Source organism: Merops nubicus, unplaced genomic scaffold (assembly GCF_000691845.1).
Source record: "Merops nubicus isolate BGI_N331 unplaced genomic scaffold, ASM69184v1 scaffold8130, whole genome shotgun sequence".
NCBI lineage: Eukaryota > Metazoa > Chordata > Aves > Coraciiformes > Meropidae > Merops > Merops nubicus.
The window spans coordinates 3,425-22,809 of NW_008582113.1; the positions used below are offsets into that span (position 1 = coordinate 3,425).

The 19,385-nt window shown below is 36.2% G+C and overlaps 1 protein-coding gene across 1 annotated transcript; it reads right to left on the reverse strand.

The window, feature by feature from the left end:
- Nucleotides 1-315: 315 nt before the first annotated feature.
- GUCY1A3 (guanylate cyclase 1, soluble, alpha 3) lies at nt 316-15,748 on the reverse strand. Its single transcript, XM_008936571.1, has 8 exons — nt 15,343-15,748; nt 12,411-12,472; nt 10,710-10,768; nt 8,938-9,647; nt 7,053-7,538; nt 6,397-6,540; nt 4,124-4,278; nt 316-969 (listed from the first exon to the last, which is right to left on the reverse strand). The coding sequence occupies exons 1-8, from the start codon at nt 15,589-15,591 to the stop codon at nt 768-770; spliced, it is 2,067 nt and encodes a 688-aa protein (XP_008934819.1). The 5' UTR covers nt 15,592-15,748; the 3' UTR covers nt 316-767.
- Nucleotides 15,749-19,385: the final 3,637 nt, after the last annotated feature.

Genomic DNA, 19,385 nt, shown 5'->3' on the forward strand with positions numbered 1-19,385 from the left:
GTGGATATGATTATTATTTTCTGTAAAGTATTTTAAAAACCCCAAGAACTAAAATATTGTTTGACAATTACAGAGACTTTAGCATGTGGTTATACAGTGTTTTAATCTATATTCGTTTTATACACAAAATAAAAGTTCATGAAACAGTAAGCAGCAAACTCTGCTATGTTGATGTGTATTAGCTACAATTAGCAGCCTGATCCAGAAGATGCTGAGCACCCTCAAGACATTGACTTCAGTCAGTGCTAGAAGATGGTAAGCAGCTTCTTGGATGGGGCCCAAATGATGCACTGGAAGGAGTGAGGGATAGCAAAAACAGTATTTTAATAGATAGTTTCTTATGGGAATCACTAAGAAAATGTATTTTAATAGTTATTGATAAGCACCAGCTCACAACACTGCATGTAGCTGCATCACTTGCACATTACACTTCCCGACACACTGAATGTATAACACACCTAGAATTCTCAGCACAGAGACAACTGAGAGTTGTTACATAGCACTTACAAATTACCCCAGGAGAATGTAGCTTTTAGTAACATTTTCAACAATGAAGCTGCAACACTATTTTAGTGACTAGGTTCCTTATGCAAAGGAAAAATAAAAAGTAGTCAGTGACATACTTCCTGAAATTTTAATACTGGCTTTCAGTTGTTAACAATCTAAAGTGCTTTTGTATTTCATAGATTTTTTTTTCATTTTTCAATTGTTACCAAAAAAAATTAAAACATTTATAAATTTATTCCATGCGCTTGTGAATGTACAATTTAGTCTATTCCCGTTTCCTCACCCAAAAAATTGGCATTGCCATCTCCCAAATCTCTTTTTTGAAACCAAGTCTGTGAATTTGTTCCTTGAACATAGGCATCCAGAAAATAGCAAATTCCAGGGATATCACTGGGAAAATTTGGTGGAAGCTCTTCTCTTGAGCGAGGTGTGAACACAAAACCTGGATATTCCTTTAACAACCTAGAATAAAAATGAATCATCATGATTAAAAGTGAATTAGTCACTAATTGTTACTAAAAGTACAAACATCCAATAATTATTCATGTACAGCAGGGCAGAATGTAGCAGGGCAGAATCCAATATAAAATTTATTTTATTTACTGAAAATATTTTTAAAATACTGTTTGGTAACTTTGATAACCTATTAATTTGTGCAGCAGCACAAACAGGAGTACTGCCTCTCTTTTTTTTTGTCTTGTCAATGTTTTGCACGTAGGTGCTATGTTTGTTGTAAATATTCTGAAAAACTACAGTACTGAAAGCGAGCTCAGGTTTGCACATGAAACTGGCACCATAATTAATGTTTCAACTAATGAAATACTGCGGCACTTATTAACTAAACTATTTAAATCCTCTTACCAATTCTAGTAATTTTTCTTTTTTACATGTGCCCACTATACACAGTGGTCTTCTATACCTGAAACACAGATTGCCAACCTGTAGGGATAGATACTGATGACTGGTATCTTAGAATCATAGAATGTCTGGGCTGGAAGGGACCTCCAAAGATCCTCTAGTCCAAACCCCCTCTGCCATAAGCAGGGAGATCACCAACTAGATCAAGCGACTCAGAGCTTCATCCAGCCTGATCTTGAATGTCCCCAGGGATGGGGCCTCCACCACCTGTCTGGGCAACCTGTTCCAGTGGTCTATCACCATTATACTGAAGAACTTTTTCCTTATGTCTAACCTAAATCTAACCTTTTCTAGCTTAAAGCCATTACCCCTCATCCTGTCACTACAAACCCTTGTGAATAGTCCCTCCCCTGCTTTCTTGTAGGCCCCTCTCAGGTACTGGAAGGTCGCTATAAGGTCCCTCTGGAGCCTCTTCTCCAGGCTGAACAACCCCAGCTCCCTCAGCCTGTCCTCACAGCAGAGCTGCTCCAGCCCTCTGATCATTTTTGTGGCTCTCCTCTGGACACGCTCCAACAGCTCCACCTCCTTCTTGTGCTGGGGGCTCCAGCTCTGGACCACGCACTCCAGGTGAGGTCTCACCAGGGCAGAGTAGAGCAGCAGGATCACCTCTCTCCATCTGCTGGCCACGCTTCTTTGGATGCTGCCCAGGATTTGATTGGCCTTCCAGGCTGCCGCTGCACACTGGTGGCTCATGTCCAGCTTCTCATTTACTAGTACCCCCAAGTCTTTTTCCAGTGGACTGCTTTCTAACATGTCCTCTCCCAGCCTGTATTGGTATTGTTGGTTGCCACTCCCCAGGTGCAGGACTCTGCACTTGGTCTTATTGAACCTCATGAGGTTCACCTGAGCCCACCTCTCCAGCCTGTCCAACTCCTACCGGATGGCCTCCCATCCCTCTGGCATATCAACTGCATTGTATCTTAAGCTTCCAAGCAATTACTGCAATATACAGGAGCTGTGCAAGTTGCCATGATGTTATCAGTATCTGTTTAGAACTGGTGCACAACTCCCGAATTAAAAAAAAAGAACACTAAACAGCAAAGGAGGTTAACACATCATTCACTCGGGGAAAACAAACACACATACTACAACAATAATAATGGTTTACCCTTTAAACAAATTGCCTATTTTCCAGGCACTCAGAGAATAAATTCTCTTTTACTTTCAACAGTACACTAATTTCAAGTATTCTTTTGAGATGAACACACAGCCATGCACAAATCTACTCATGCCATGAAGTTATAGGCAACTCTTGTGCCGATGAAGTGTCTGATGGTTTTCAGAAAAGACTGTAGTCATTATCATTAAAAATGATTTTCCATATGGATACAGAAAAAAAAAATCAGTGTTGGCCAGTGCTGTTCTTATTTAAGTGTGCACTGGCGATGCTAATGCCATCTCTGCACTTGTTTAGAGTGCATGAGTGAGAAGGTTGCTTACTGTGTGCCCTAACACCTGTGCTACTGCTCTCTAAATCACCTCGACAAGATAATCTAGTGCTTGGCACCCTGTAAGCCACACAGCACATGCTGCAGGGGATGTCAGGATCCCGTGCCAAATCCTCTGTCTGATACTGGACACAGAACCTTGCCACAAGGCATTATCTGACACATGGCATTGGGTACAAACTGAGTACCAGCAACTAACTGTCCAGGCTACAACAAGGGTAGCAGAGCTTACTTAAAAGGAAAAAAATAATTCATATCCATATTTCTGGTTATTTTGCTCAGCCAGCCACATAACTTTTTTACTAGTAGATTTCAGGCCCTACAGTTCATTCTTAGAGAACTTTTGGCCACTGGGAGAAGCTCTATCAGCTCAGTGGAATAAAATTCAAACCTGGACCTGGAAGTTAGATGTAGATTGTTGTTACCATCAAATTCAAACACTCCTTTATAATTTTGCCTGGCACCTATAAGACTTTTGCGTATCCAAGAATGTGTTGCAAGGTACAACTTCAACAAGTTCAAGGTCTTCAAGTACAACTACACTGATAATACAAATAGAGCGTTAGGTTTGGAAGGCAAAGGAAAGATGCTGTGTTTCTTCCCATGGGAGAGCCTGCCAGCTGGCTGCATAATCACATAGCACACTTTACTAAAAATGTCTGCTCCGACTGGATAAATAGTACAGCCTAAGTTCCATACTAAAAGTTTTAAACTGAGCTGGGATCAAGACCTGTATAAACTAAACACTGATGTGGCTGATTCATTGCAACCTATTCATTCATCTTCCCCAACCAAAGAGAATGAAGATGTTTAGGGTGATGTTTAACAATTCTTCAGTTGGATTGTTATTTTCAAGGGCACCTGCAGCCAATTTGGCATCCTGAAAGCCACACAGCTTAAAGAGGAGCCAAGTATATGAAAAAAGAAAATAAAAAATAAGCAAGAGGTATACAGCTGCAGGGTAAGAAGCAAAATTGGCCCAGACAGACCATTTATTTTAACTGCAACATCTGAAAAATAAATATCAGCTGTTCTGTTTCACCCTTTTTCTTGCTGCTGCTGGTTGCATTCTGACTAAAAATAACCATGGTGCATTCATGAGCAGTCAGATAAAAAGATAAGGGAAAATAAATAGCAATACTTCAGAGCAGAAAAAAAATAAAACAAAAACAAACCACAAAAACGAGCAGGAAGAAAATTAACTATTAGAGTACTTTAGGTGAACATTTTACAGTTAGGAAGTGCCTTACCTGTAAGTTGTTGGGCTGACATTTATTCTTCTAGGTACACTGCAAGATTCAAACTTATTGGCAAGGGTTACATTATTTCCAAAAAGGCAATAACGAGGCATTTTAACCCCAACAACTCCAGCAAAGACAGATCCAGAATGAAGGCCGATACGCATCTTTAAATAAAAGACAGAAAACAGCATTACTAAGTAAAATAAAATGGTTAAAGTCAGTTTCATAAATGCTTCTATTAAAAAAAACAACAAAAAAAAACCAAAACAACAACAAACAAACAAACAAACAAACAAAAAACAAAACCAAAAAACAACTACTAATACAAATGGAGTTAGTACAATCTCCTTAAAATGTCTGTATTCTGGTCATCAACTGGAAACTAGCTGGAGTTTACCTTGCTTTGCATTTACAGTAAGCAATCCTTCAGAACTGTGATAACACTGGTTTCTGTGGCAGTAAATTAATCTAGAAACATCAGCAAGAGTTACTACGACATTTGGATACTTTCCTGGGAGGAATTACATGTCACAATGTTGTCAGACTGCTGACAGTCAATGAACAGTGCTTGCTCTGCTGCTCAGGTCAGAAGACAAGCCTTAGGGAACAGCAAACAGACGTAGTTCCACTGGAACTCTACTGACAAGGTTGCACACAGAGTAAATTTCAATCCAACAGTACAGAATTTTGATAATTCATCAAATTGTAAAGCAGTTGAAACATTTTGATACCTCTTCTTTGTAATTCATACTCAGATTTTGGTGTTTTTCTTAACTGGTGCTGCTTTCTGATTTTTTAATTATTATTTGGATGTGTTCCTTTTCTTCTGTGCATTACACATATGGAGAAGCTTGCATATCTACCATGCGTGCTACTACTTATATATATATAATATACATTATCATTATGAAGGAGTCACAATTTCTAATTTTGAGTGGAAAAGCAGAAGAGCCTGCAACAAAAGCAAAATCCACCCACACAGCAAAGATGGCTGAAATATGTACATCAATATACAAGTCTGATTTAAAGTAAGCGGTTTGCAGTCACACCTTTTTCTTTGAAAACTGGTACATAAAATGACAGTAGATTGTGTGACATATCTCTTGCTTTGCAAAACAGTCAATGCTTTTGTGAAGCATTTCATTAAAATAGATGCTTACTTTCATTAAAAATAGAAAGAGTCCATTTTCTTCTAAGAATCTTCCAGGAGGTACTTATACAATGTTTTTCTCCCTACTTACTTAAAAAAATGTAATAGCATTCCTCATTCTAAACTACAGAGGTACCACTGCATGGAGTTTATAAACACGCTAATAGTATTGTCAAGATGTTTCCTGATTTTTTAAGACTAATTTGATTTGATACTGTGAAATATAGAAAGAACAACATTTATTTATAATATAATACTGCTGTTCTCTGTGATAAATATGGAGCACGTAATCCTCTGAATAACCGTTTTCTTTGTATTGGAATACAAATATTCCTTAATCTAAAAACGAAGCCTGAAGTTTTCTAAAGGAACAAATGAACAGATAAATGTTAAAGATGAGTAAATGAAAGATAATAAACTGAGATGTCTGTATTAAAAATAATAGGACCCCATTCCAGGACATTTGAACTTAGTAGAGGGTCCACATCATTTGTCATGCACATTTTTCTCAGTGAGAGGTAAACATACATGAAAAGTTCAGTATGTATCTAAGTCCTCATTGAAAGGAATCCATACATGTAACTACCATGGAATCTAACAGTTGCACTGACAGCATTAACACCATCACCTTCTGGCAGTGGTTCAGTACCCAACTGTAAAATAAGAACAGCAACAGAATCCTTTGAAGAGCTGTGGATTACTGCAGTCAGAACTTGTCTTTGATGATACATATGTGTACACCTGTTACCTCTAAAGACTTAGATGTTCTTATTTGATCTAATTTTGAGAGAGGATTATTCTCCTTATTAGAAAACAGTAACAGAATATTCCGTGCTACTGACAAATTTATTGCTACTGGAACAAAAGCTGCAGCATGTCCACATGCACCTACTGATTTCACTGCATTTATGTTTTTTAGGTTGATTTTCAATTCTCTGTTTCATCTTCACATCTCCATAAAACTCTCATTCATAGAACTAAAAAGGTCATCCTCTCAAGCCATACACACTCAATTCCTCAACTTGTCTGAGTTAATGCAATGATGTGAAATTTCCTCAAGACAAAATCCCCAAAAGCAGCTAAACAAACAAACCTGCCCACTTTAATCTTACAAAATATAATAAAATACTACCTTGATAGGCTCTCCATGGGGAGACACCACCTCATCTGACAGTTCCATCATCTTCAGGGCCATCAATGCTATCTGAACAGCATGTGTTTCACTTTCTTTGTGTAAACCTCCAGCGACACAGTAGGCGTCCCCAATAGTCTCAACCTAAAACAAGCATATTTGCTCCTTGTTTATATGTTTGACATATTAAAGAATAGCCTTTGGCTTCAATAAGAATTGTACCTATATAATGACTGAATATTTTTTGCCCTGCTAAATTATTTAAGTTGTGGGCAGATCCTGCAGAATTATTCAAAAGGCAAAATTGTTCAACTTGTATTTATTGCTGAGCATGATGTTAAAATACAGTTCCTTGCTAACCTGCCATCAAGAACCCATAGCTACATTAAACACCTATTTACTCCAGATTCACAGCACTGTCACTGAAATTAATTTTTTGAATTAACTCTTAAGTTTTGATGGGTTTCTCTCTTGGCCACATGAACAACTGATTCTGTTCATTTTGTTTGCTTGTTTTGTGATTTATCTTAATATATCTTTCCTAGAATAACGGCTTAGGGCAAAATAATTTTTAGACTTCTATTATCCTCTGTCCCATTTAGTCTTCATTTCATTTTCTGCCCCATAGCCCCAAAGGAATGCAATAAATTGTGTACCTTGTAGACATCTAGCTCTCCACATTGGTAATCAAAGCGAGTATAAAGCTCATTAAGCATGGTGATAACCTGCATAGGTGAGCACTGGGAACAGATGGCAGTGAATCCAACAATGTCAGAGAAAAGCATTGTGACATTATTAAATTTCTTGGCTTTCACAACTTGTCCCTGCCACAACTGCTGAGCAACCTCTCCAGGAAAAATTGAAAACAGAAGATCTACGGTCTTCTTCTTTTCTTCTTCAAGTGCTTGATGGGCCTGCTCAAGGGTTGCTTTTAGCTTTCCTAACCTCTTCTTCAGTCCATCCTGAGCTCTGGCCTGCTCTCCAATCAGAACAACATCTCTCAATGCATTGTGAATGGGAATATCCGAGAGGTACAACCCACGTCCTGTAAAATCTTCTAGTCTATCCACACAAGGAGATCCCAGGAATAGGATGGCGCTGGATTCAAAAATGTAGATCATTTGGCCTTTGAGATCCATTACCTGAAACAGTTAAAGACACATGAATTCATGCGAAACACACATTTTGCTGAAATGAAGGAAAATCAGTCTGGTCCACAGTCCTTACATTTTCATCTAGTTGCTTAAGATAAAACATGGGGTGCTACACCCTAAATTTATTTTGCTTCAGCCTTCTGGTACAAAAGTTAGATCCCAACTTAAGGATAAACACCTAATTATGTTTAAGCATCATTACCAATTTTAGCTTGAGAAGAAAAGAAAAAAAAAATTTGTGCATTTATAGTGGCCTATGAATTTCTGCTAGTAACTAGTGTTTAGTTGATGCACCACTTTCTTTGTACGACAAAGTGAGAAAATCTGCTTCAATCTTACCACATGATGTTCAGTGGCATAAATGATCTACAAAAGCAAAATATTTTGTATGAAGAGTTTTTACGTTCTTCCTGTGTTCAGCTGTGTAATGTTCAAGGCTCTGCAAATCTCTAACATTGCTCTGAAAGACCCATTTTTTTTAAGTAAACCCGTTACTCACTAATAGACTTTTTGCATATGTAATATATGCATATGTATATGCAATATATTTGTACATGCAAAAGGAAAGCAAAGTCTACTACCCTTTGTAATCATTAAACTGTTGCCTAGAGCAGACACGGACCCGAGATGCAGTAGCTTATCCATGCTACATTTTTTTCCACTTCACTGAATGAAACCTTTATTACCATTCTTCATTTAAGTTCTTGGAGGGTTGAGTCTGAATTAGTAATTCATCTTGGAATGCCTCAGGTATATATAAGCTGGGGTTCAGTTGGGGTCAGTGACAAATAACAGCAGTTATTGAGTATTCAATTTTTTTTACTGTCCCAGGTCATTTGCCAAAGACCCAGCTTCAGCAAAAATAGTAAGTAATCTCATGATCTGAAACTAAGTGGGACCTTCCACGATTGCATCTGATGAAAACATCAGAAAATGAAAGATACCAAAATACCAAAGAGACCGGAGGCTCAGTGAGGACAGGAAATGCCTACTTTCCCCAAGTCCTAGAGCTGTTGTTTCCAGATCATTGAGGGGCACTTTGGTAAAGCTCTCCCTGCCACTGTCTGTGTTGGAGATACCCTTATTTTCTGAAGCATGGCATGTCATTGGCTTTATCTCAATCTACTGAGTTTGTCTCAATATTTCAAATTATTTTTTTTTTAAATCTAGTTCACGGTCAGATTTTGTGTAAATTTCCTAAAGCAGAGTGTTGACTGAATATTGGCTTCAGAATCCGAATTACATTAGAGCACCCTGAATAAACCGTTATTATTCAGTTGTATTAGATACTGAGAGACAGTCAATGCAAAGTGCACCATGTTTTGTGGCAATTTTCACTCTATCTGAAAAAAAAAAAAATTCCTCACAAATATAAAATGTCTCTTACCATGGATGACTTCGTATCAGTATTATCCCACCTTCTGACTCGTACAATGAACTGCATATTTAGCATTGTCATTATTCCACTAAAAGTGCAGCTTACTTTGGGGCTAAGAATTTCAAAATACTCTTCAAAATTTGGCTTGGCTTGAAATTCTCTCCTGGTCAAAAGTCTTCTTATCCCATTTCCAACTTGAAGAACTGACATATCCTTGTCAAACATAAAATGAAATGGGAAAGTCTTACAGAAGACAGAGGCAGGAATCACAAGTGAAGACTGTGGTTTACATGGAGATAAGGAAGGTTTTGCACTTTTGACTTGTATAGAGTACAGCAAATAAGGCTGATTAGCAAACTCAGTGCAATCATTATGGAAACATGGAGGCATGGGCATCACTTCCACCTCAGTTTCATATAAAATATGAGCTGCTGCTTTAATAATACCAGACAGAATAAGACTTGTGGTTTTCTTAGGAAAGAAATAATACACATTTAAGAAGTCCTGATCTTTCTCCAGGCATAATATGGAGGCGTCTTCAAGTCTGTCCTTTTTTCCTGCTTCTTGGCTGTGGCCACTCTGCTTCAGTAGGGTAGTGAAACTGTTCAAGAAGTCCTTAAGCGTTCCTCCAATAACCCCTAATATGTGCTCATCCTCTTCATAGCATATTTTGAATAGCTCTTCACCAAGAGACTCCCGTAGAGACTCCACAGGAACACCTGCATGGGACCATATTTTAGCCAGAACTGTACTCATCACGCTGAATCTCCAGCTAACCTTCACTTTTTTCATCCTAGACCAAATCAAATTAGCAATATCCTTCCCTGATCCAGCACTGACACTTGAGGGGCTCTCTCATTTAGGAGTCCTGCTGCAACCAAAGACATACTCATGTTGCCTCGAAAACAGGGAGACAATAAGTTGTCATTTGGAAAGATCCAAGACTCAGTGTAAAGACACAGACAGAATAAATGCACATTTTGGATCAGGATTTAACCCAATTCCCTTAGCTTTATGTAAAGAAATAAAACAAGAATTTTAAAACTTAAAATAAGAATACAAAGTAAGGATAAAATAGGAACTGTGCAGACATGTAGATGTAATGCCGGATCAAATAAATTAAATGATCCTAGGAATGTTCTGGGGTACTGATGCCAGTTGGCACAGAACAGTCCACATCTTTGCTGGTAAATTTGTTTTAAAAAGGATAGCTGCAGGCAGATTGACTGCTGGGAATATTCCAACACCCCAACTGTTACTGGGAATCATTTGGAAAAGTGTTATCTTTTGCAGGCCAACTGTATGTCAGGACCAGCTTAACAGTTTAAATGTACAGAAGACCATGTTTCAGTTCCTAGAAATGTTAATTTACTATTTCAGAAGTATCCAGAGAATGCCATATTGCAAATTGGTCTCTTCCAACAGGGAACAGCCCTTCCTTCAGAAGATGAAAAGGATCAAACAGTTTTTCAGTCTAAAACTGTAACTTCTTACCAAATGTATGTAACAACTCCCTTTAGATGCTGGGTCTTAGGGGTGGATGATTCTATGACATTTCAGATTTGAGAAACTCATTTCCTTAGCTCAAATTTTGACACTGTGAACTGTTAATTGCAGAGTTCACAGCTTCGCCTCTGTGTTGTCAGCATCACTGCAGCCCTTACATGGAGGAAACTATTTCTTAGTAGCAAGACTAATTTATATATACATACATTTTATATATATAAAACTTTAATATATAATCTATTACATATGTATATTATTAAACAAGCTTACATTACCTGCGGCATTAGCATGATCACTGATTATTTTTTCAAAATCTTCTCTATCCCCAGTTATTCTGTAAAGGTCATTAAAATTTAAATAAAAAAATCTTGAAAACTCAAGACAAACATGGTAAAAATAGAAAAAAGGTAATATAAGTTACCTACCCTGTCTTTAATGTGTACAGATCAAGCTTTGCTGATGAAATAGGCAGGTTTTCATTAATTCAAAACAGGGTCTGGGTAAGATCTTAGATTATCCTGAGTATTTGTGATAAATTAAAGTTTTAGTGGTCTGAGCTCAGATTATGGATTGAGGCCAAATACCATAGACTGGCATTGATTAAAATTTCTGAGGTTGCAAGTCTTGGGTTTTGTTTGATTCAGGTTTTTTTGCTTGAAGCCATAAATGTATTAGATAATGTATTGTATAATAAAATCAGAATTTATATTCAAGCATCTATTGGAATTACATTGCATTACATTCAAAAGAGGTGAGAAAGGCATTTCTGTTTTGAGAGGAAATACCAATACAACTATTAACTTCAAAATTAGTTGTTCATTGGTAGTAATCCAAATTCTGTGGCACAGATCTGCAGCCCTCTGAGTTCTATGAGATCAATCAATGTCAACCTGAACATCAGACCCGAAATGATAAGGACATGTAGCTTAGATTAACCTCCATATAATAAGCTTTGGATACTTACGTTCAGAATTTCTTCACTTGAAATATCTTAGATATATTTATATGCAAAAGCAACAGACATTTAGATCTGTTTTGCATTCAGATTCTGTTTTATCATTCAGAATAGCATAATAATTTTTTGTTTCAAACTAATACTCTAGGAGGCAACACATAATTAAAGATGGGTAAAATATTCCTATCGATAAGCCAATCAGCAATTGCAGTGCACATCTGATCAGTTATCTCTGGTTGTCAGTGCATGTAAAGTGCTTTGAAAATATCAAGTATAACTTAAAAGATACGTTGCAACTATCTATTCTTATCACAGTAATCAACAGTGTAGTTTCCAGCTTCATTATTTTCCTTCTCTTTTGAAAGAAGATTTATACTCAGGGGCCTATTTTTTCAGATGCATTCAATAAATTAAAACCTCAATGTATAATGAGATGCTAGCAAATTTTCGCTCCCTATGGGGCTCAAATAATTAATATTGAATTAGTTTTAAGGAGTGATGAAAATCAAGCTGAGTTCCTCAGAAACAGAAACCAGAAGAGAAGCTGAATAAGCCCAGTGAAAGCATGTATGTCAATATCTGTAGCATATGATCATTCACGGTATCAGAAGCCAATTTTTTTTTTGTATAATACCAGTTGTTAGCATTTAAAAATATTTTCCTGGGATCTTAGAAACGGTGAGTGAGATGCATATACAACCATATCTACCTTCCCATCTATGCCCAAGTAGTCCAAGTTCTCCCAAAACACTTGCTCATTTTAAATAAAGTCCTTACCTGTTTCCCTGCACGAATATCGAAATTTGCCCATCAAGTCAACTTTGTTAGTAATTTAAATATTTCTGAATATTTTAAAATAAAATACATCGTTATTAACTTACACTACATGAAATGTTACGCACCAATTTGACAAGATAATTGAAAACAGATTCTGGAAGTCCTGATCCCCAGGCACCATCCCGGTCCCTTATGAACATTTTTGCTGTTAAATTAGCTGCAAGCCCATTACACATATACCTACCTGCTTTCTTTTATTCTGTGCTTTGCAAGTGCTCTTTGTAGTGCAAGATTTAGCCTTTCAAACTGGGGAAGAAAAAAAGGTATGCCAGTTAAAATGTCATTGCTGAAAATTGAATCATAACATTCTAACACAGAGAAGAATTACTTCACTGTCCTTGGGACTATATTTTTGAGATGGTATTGTTAGGAACAGCATGTCATTTCTATGTTGGGGATTTAGTTTATCTTGATGTTTTCAGCTCAAATATCACTATGATTAAGCACTTTAGCTCATGTCTTCCAGTGGCTGTGCATTTTAAATATAGCAATGTGCTTTACCTCCAAGTTGTCAGATGGCAATAAAGTCAGTGCTTCTAAGAAATGTGTAAGTAACCCAACTTTCTATTATTATGCACACACACATCCCCCCACAAAAAAGAAAAACATCCTACCATGAATAAAATGTAGTAAAAAAACCCATCATTTAAAATATATTCCCCAAACAGAAAAAGCCTGTTATATTCTGCATTATGCCCATACCAAACAGTGAAGAGTGGTTTTTCTACCTAGTAATTTTCTTGGAATCTTAAGAGTTTTTTTTTTTTCAGAGCTATTTTTAGGTTGGACTGAAATTGCAAAACATAACAGAGTTTCAAATGCAATTATACAAGATCAATATAGCATTCTGTGCTCCAGGTTATCTCCTTTTCCGTTTTCAAGACAATAACGTTTCAAAACAATGTTAGAACAATTTATTTTGTATTTGTAGAAGTAGAATAATTTTGGCTATGTATGCTGCAAACCCAAATATCCTCCAGACAAATATCTAGTCACTGTGGACAACCTCTGTAAAAGGATTCCAAAATAAATGACCCTTTACAGTATAATGAAGATTCACCTTAATTTATCTCAGTCCCATGGTTCCATATTCTTTCTGTAGTTCCTAACTGGAACAGATACAACAATTCCCAAACATGCATAGTTCAAACTGCTGGGGCCAGTCTTTCGTATGTAAGACTGTGTAAGCTGTCTTACGTATGTAGTATCTGATCAGCTGAAACTCAAACTCTCCATAAAGATGGGATTGCAGAGTAGTACCATACTGCCATGATAGAATTTGGCTGTGAGGCTTGCTGTGGTCTGGTTTTTGTTTGCTTCTCATTCCTTGAAGAAAATAGCATTTTCTACTGCCTCCTTTACTTTTCGTACTTTCAAAAACCTCAAGAAAATATCATGTGAAAGAAACACAATATATTCTGGAGACTTTTTGCAAGCAAAAATCTAAATTAAGTAACTGTTCTACCATGTATATGAACACAATGTAAATTATATCTGTGTATCAATTGGTACAGTAAGTGGAACACCATCCGATTCATTCCTTAATGCTAAACAATGTCCTCTGTATTTCTGTAAATACCCAAAAAAGGAAATAAAACATCCCATGCATTACATTGTATCTCAAATTTCTTCAAAAGCTATTCTTGCACTATGTACTGGACTTCCATGCACAACTCACTGTTTTCATGAATCAGTCAGGGTCGTGATGTGGCCCCTGTTTTGGAGTTTCCAGTTACAAAGAAGATGATGTTAGCAACTGATGGTTAATAAAAGGCACTATGAAGTATCCAAGCAATGAAATGTGTTTTTAAACAAGCAAAACCTTTCTATGGAGAACAAAGATTGGAAAGATGCTTAGCTCTTGACCTCAAATTAGCATGAGAACAGACTACTATACTTGGACAATGTTCCAATGAATATAACTTGAATAACTGTAAACAGCAGTAATAATAACTCGAACTTCAGTAGTTCCTGGAGTTATAACATCCTTGACTTTACCAAGCTTTAGTCCTAGCTGATGAACTAGACTATCATTATTATATATTAGGCAGATGCATACACTCTTTAAAGAAAAAGAAACCCAGTTATTTCATTAAAAATCCCAACAAGAACCATGTACTAGAAAAGCAATACAGCAATCACGGCATCACAGAAAGTCCTTTCTTTTATACATTAAAAGATCAGTTTAAAGGGATTAATTTATTCTGTGTAAATGTAGCAGATGTAAAAAGGGGTCTATCAAAAACTGATGCTGTAGAGTTTTAGTGAAGGGGTAATCGATGAAGAATTACAAAAACAGATCTGCAAATAGATTTCAGAAAACTCCAGCACTTGTAGTAAGCTGCACTGAATGCCCAAGTAATAGAACCGTAATTAGTTGAGCACACAGAGTTAGCCATTTGCCATTTTTAGTCCAAATATATATCAGTCAATTTCTTTGCATTTTCCACAGAATTTGAGGCAATCCCGTGTCTTGAATCTTATGAGGCTGTGTTTTTCATGGTCTTTTTACAGCAATAAACCACAGTATTCATTTCCACTCAAACGAACCACTGTACACACACTACCTGTTTTCAGGTGAGTTGAGCAGAGACATAAGAGTACCTTTGTGGTAAACACAGACAGTAATGTTTTTAAAAACAGTACAGCAGGAGGTTAGCATCATAGCAGATGAAAAGAGCTGTTTTAATTTTTTTAGTGATAATGACTAACGTACTTAGCAATATGGAGTCAGTTATGTCAACTAATGAGGTCACCACATAATTTACATAATTATGTAACAAGGCAGAGTTTCTCTAATACTATAACTATGTGAAAAAATTGCTACAGAAATATGGAGCAATTAACATGATCAGAGGAAGGGCGCAAATACAAGCCAAAAATATAGGGAAATACAGTGGAAGGGATGGTGTGAAAGTATACAAAACTGATTGTGGCAAAGTTGTATCCAGAAGGAGCATAAAACGAGGATTTAAACTATGCAGAACTACATAAGAACGCAAAATTTTAAGTCACAACAACTTTCTGAAGGCTTACATCTAAAGGCTACCATAAAATGCTTTCATAATATTTATAATTAGATGCTATTAAGTTATTATTATGCAGTATGTGTTTACCTCAGGAAAGATTAGTTTACAGATGCTTTCAGTTAATGTGTGGAGGTACACTCTACTTCTGCTTGTTTTCCTTTGTGGAAGGTTTCCTTGAGTATCCTTTTCATGGACTTCTTTGCAGATGGGCAAAGCTGCTCTAGAGATGTCTTCTGTGCAGTCCTTGTCATGTTCCTCAGCAACGTGAGTTTGAGTCAGTAAGGAGAAAGGACATTCCCCTGTGATCTTCAAGTCTTTCAGTTTTGTACAGAACATGCTGTACGAAGTCTCTCTCTAGAGATTAAGAGTACTTGGATTTGTGTTTAATAGTTCTCTTCTGTTTACTAACAGCAGCAGAAGATGCCAGAACAGTAGATAAGGCAACCAGTATAGATTATTTGTAGCTATAAATCACCACGGGAACAAACGTGTCCCTAAAAAGCAAGAAGAGGGAAAGAAAAATTAAAACATTAATTTTCTGTTTTAAATTCCTGTGACATTCCAGTTTTCTCACATGTGCATTATGAAATGGCTTCTTTAGGACCTCGATCAGGAAAGCACTTAAGCTCCATGTGTCATTTTAAGCATGTAATCCCTACAGACTTCAGTGCTTCAGGTAATTAACACTGCATGCACGGTTAAGTTCTTGGCTCTAGTGATTAAGGCAGAGGAGCTGTTTTATCTGATATATCTTCGGTCACATTGATGGATGAAGTCTCTGAAAGTGTAGAGAGTAGAATTCTAATGAGAAAACCTTTTTAATTCTTCATAAGCAGCTATTAAATGTACCTGATATGGCACAATGAAACTGATTTGTTATAGATATTTGAATCTCAGCTTATGTGATGTCCAAGATCCTTTTTGTAACAGAGAGATCTATGACTGAAGTTAGTACTTGCAATTCTGGAACAGCATCCAAGACCAAAGGTTAGCAACTCGTGTAAAAGCCAGTGACTGGTGACAACTGCCATCATGGAAATTTAACCACGTAACTGAAGTTTGCTTGGAAACACCAAGCGATTTTTATGCTTTTGAAGGTGGCATCTTTCAAACAACACATTAAAAAAAAAAAGGGGGGGGGGGAGGCCTGAACTTTTAATTTTAACAATTATTCCCCATTTATTGCATTTATTTCAGTTAGACTTAATCTGAAAAAGGTTCTTCCCTTAAGGGCTTCATTTTCTATTGATGGTATCTCATGGAATCCGATCCTCTCATCCTCATATAATACTCTAACAAGGTAATCCCTGATGGCTTTTGGCGACTCTGGAAGCGGCTGGAGCATTACGCTGGTCTCTCTGGAGATATAATGCAGTAACTATTTCTTTCAGAGGCACTATGGTTTTAATCAGCCTGCTTATTTCTGCCCCTGAGACACAAAAGGGCTTTTAGGGTCACAGCAACTGTACCAGGGTTAAAAATAGCTAATTCCTGATATAGGTTATCAGCTGCTTCTTTTGAAACAGCTGGAATGAATGGCACAGCAGAGGAGTGCTGCACACCCAGCACAAATGGTGTGGCTAAGAGGGGAAACAGGCAGAGGAGACTTGGGCTGGACCTGGTGCTGAAAAAAAATACTTGGCAGAAAAGGCCATTTTAAAGCATGCTCTAATACTGATGGTGTCAGGCCAGCTTCTAAGGGACATCTATCAAGATTATTAAAGTATTATTTTAAGAATCAACAAGCACAATGCTAAGAACAAGAGGCTGAAGAATGTTTACATAACATTCTATATTTCTGATTTCAGTTTTTACATAGAAACTCATTTGTTTCTACTGCATGGACATCAGTAATACTTTTATTTTTAATTGCTAAATACTTTTGTGTAGCAAATGAGGCAGTGAAAAACTTCAAGCAAAAATCACACTCTCAATACATAAATATACATAATATTTTCTTTATAATGTAAGCATTGTTACAGATATGCAAAAGTATTTGTATTTAGGAGCCATTATATAACTTAAGAAAAGCAGAAAAGAATCACCTTTTCAGTAGTTAGATTGACCTATGTACTGAAATAAACCTAAGAAAAATAGCAAAACAAATATGCATGTGCACCTTTGTCAAAGGACTAAAAAAACCAAATATGGCTTCAAAGTATTTTACATATCAACTCACATGCGTTGCCAAATTTGGGCCTTAAATTTTAAGATAAATTTTGAATTTATAAAATGACACTACTAAAATGTTTAAATCAGGTATATCAGCATTTTGGAGGAAAAAAGTTTTGAAATATATTTTTGTAAAGAAAAAAACATAAAATATTTAAAATATACCTCAGTGAATGGCGTGCTGCATTTATAAGTACTGCTTCTTCTTATTTTTTTTTTAAATGTCTCGCCCTCTTTGAAAAATGTAACACTGAATTAATGGTTAATTTAGATACCAACAAATATTTACTGCATTTGCACTAAACTAGTGAATCACCTTCAGCAATTACCAATAGTTTTGGTGGTGGTGTTTTTTTTTGTTTGTGGTGGGTTTTTGTTTTGGTTTGGTTTTGTTTGTTTGTTTGGTTGGTTTTTTTTTAATTTTTTTATTTTTTCTGGTGAAACTGTTTCGCTGTTTCTAGAAACTAGTGAATCACCTTCAGCAATTACCAATAGTTTTGGTGGTGGTGTTTTTTTTGTTTATGGTGGGTTTTTGTTTTGTTTTGGTTTTGGTTTTTTTTTATTTTTTTTTATTTTTTCTGGTGAAACGGTTTCTCTGTTTCTAGGAAGATAATAATCTGGAATTATTTGGGAGTTCACTTCCATGCTAGCCTATTATATTTTAATTACATTATATTTGATGTGGAAAAATATCCAGGCAGGTAGAATCAGCTCTGTGAAGGAAGTGATGTCATTATTTGGTATTTATTCTGGTGTTTTTTTTTTTTTTTTTTTTTTGGTTTTTTTTGGTTTTTTTTTGTTTTGTTTGTTTGTTTGTTTTTTTGTTTGTTTTGTTTTGGTTTGGTTTGGTCTTTTTTGTGTGCCAATTGTTATTTATGACAAAATCATCACTGATTTGCAAGTGGAGATCCATTATGTTTCTTGTAATAATACTCGTATAAAACCAGTATCATTAATATGCAGATCTTTAAATTCCAAATGATGATGACACTGTTCCTAAAGAAAGCTTCCTGCAGGACTATTTTCCATGTATCCTGAAGTTCTTGTTTTCCCAGAAACAAATGAGATGGTACTTTGGTAACGTATATCCCAGTTTAAAACCAGCATACAACTTAACAGGCATAACAATTTTCAAGCAGTAACCAATTTAAGACTCCCCCTGACCTCTGCAATGACAAGTCCACCAAAATTACATCTTTAAAGAAACAGAGCAGAAATCCTTATTCCATGACACTTCACAGGATTCAAATGCTGAGGAAACAAAAAGCATACTGTGTCTTTCTTTATTAAGACATCAAGTTTGCATCTGGTATCCTAAGTGCATCTTGAACTTAATATAACTAAAATTCAGAAAAAGAGCCTACTGTGTTATAGAAAAAACTCTCTCACTCAAACAGTAATTATACAGGGGTTTTAAAGGTCTGAAAGGAGAAAGATAATGAATTACAGAAGGAGTTGTATAATGGACCTTAAGAAGTTATGAGAAAGATGATGGCACAGATCACAGGGTAAGTCAAACATCTGCAGATGTGTTTCAAGAATGAAGAACACAAGCCCTTTCATTGTTCACAATGTTTAAAGACATTTTATGACCATAAAAAAAAAAAGAATAAGAAAATGGAAAGGAAATATAGAAAAGTTTCTAATTTTAATTCCAGTCCAAACATGCTTTGAGAGAGTTCATCCCCAAGGAACAGCAATGTTTAACATGAATTCTCCATCTCTGCCATATTAATTGATGTCATACTTACTGCGGGAAGCAAATTGAAAATTAAAATTAAATAATCTGCTGTGAGATCAAACTACAAGCAACCAATTTATTTGGTGTCTGGCTGAAGGCAACATGGCACTGTGCCATTCAGAAAAATGAAGATGACTATCATAGTATAGTCATAGCAGTAGATTAACTTAACAGTGCTCAAAATACTTTGTGCAAACATTTCATTGTATATTTACAG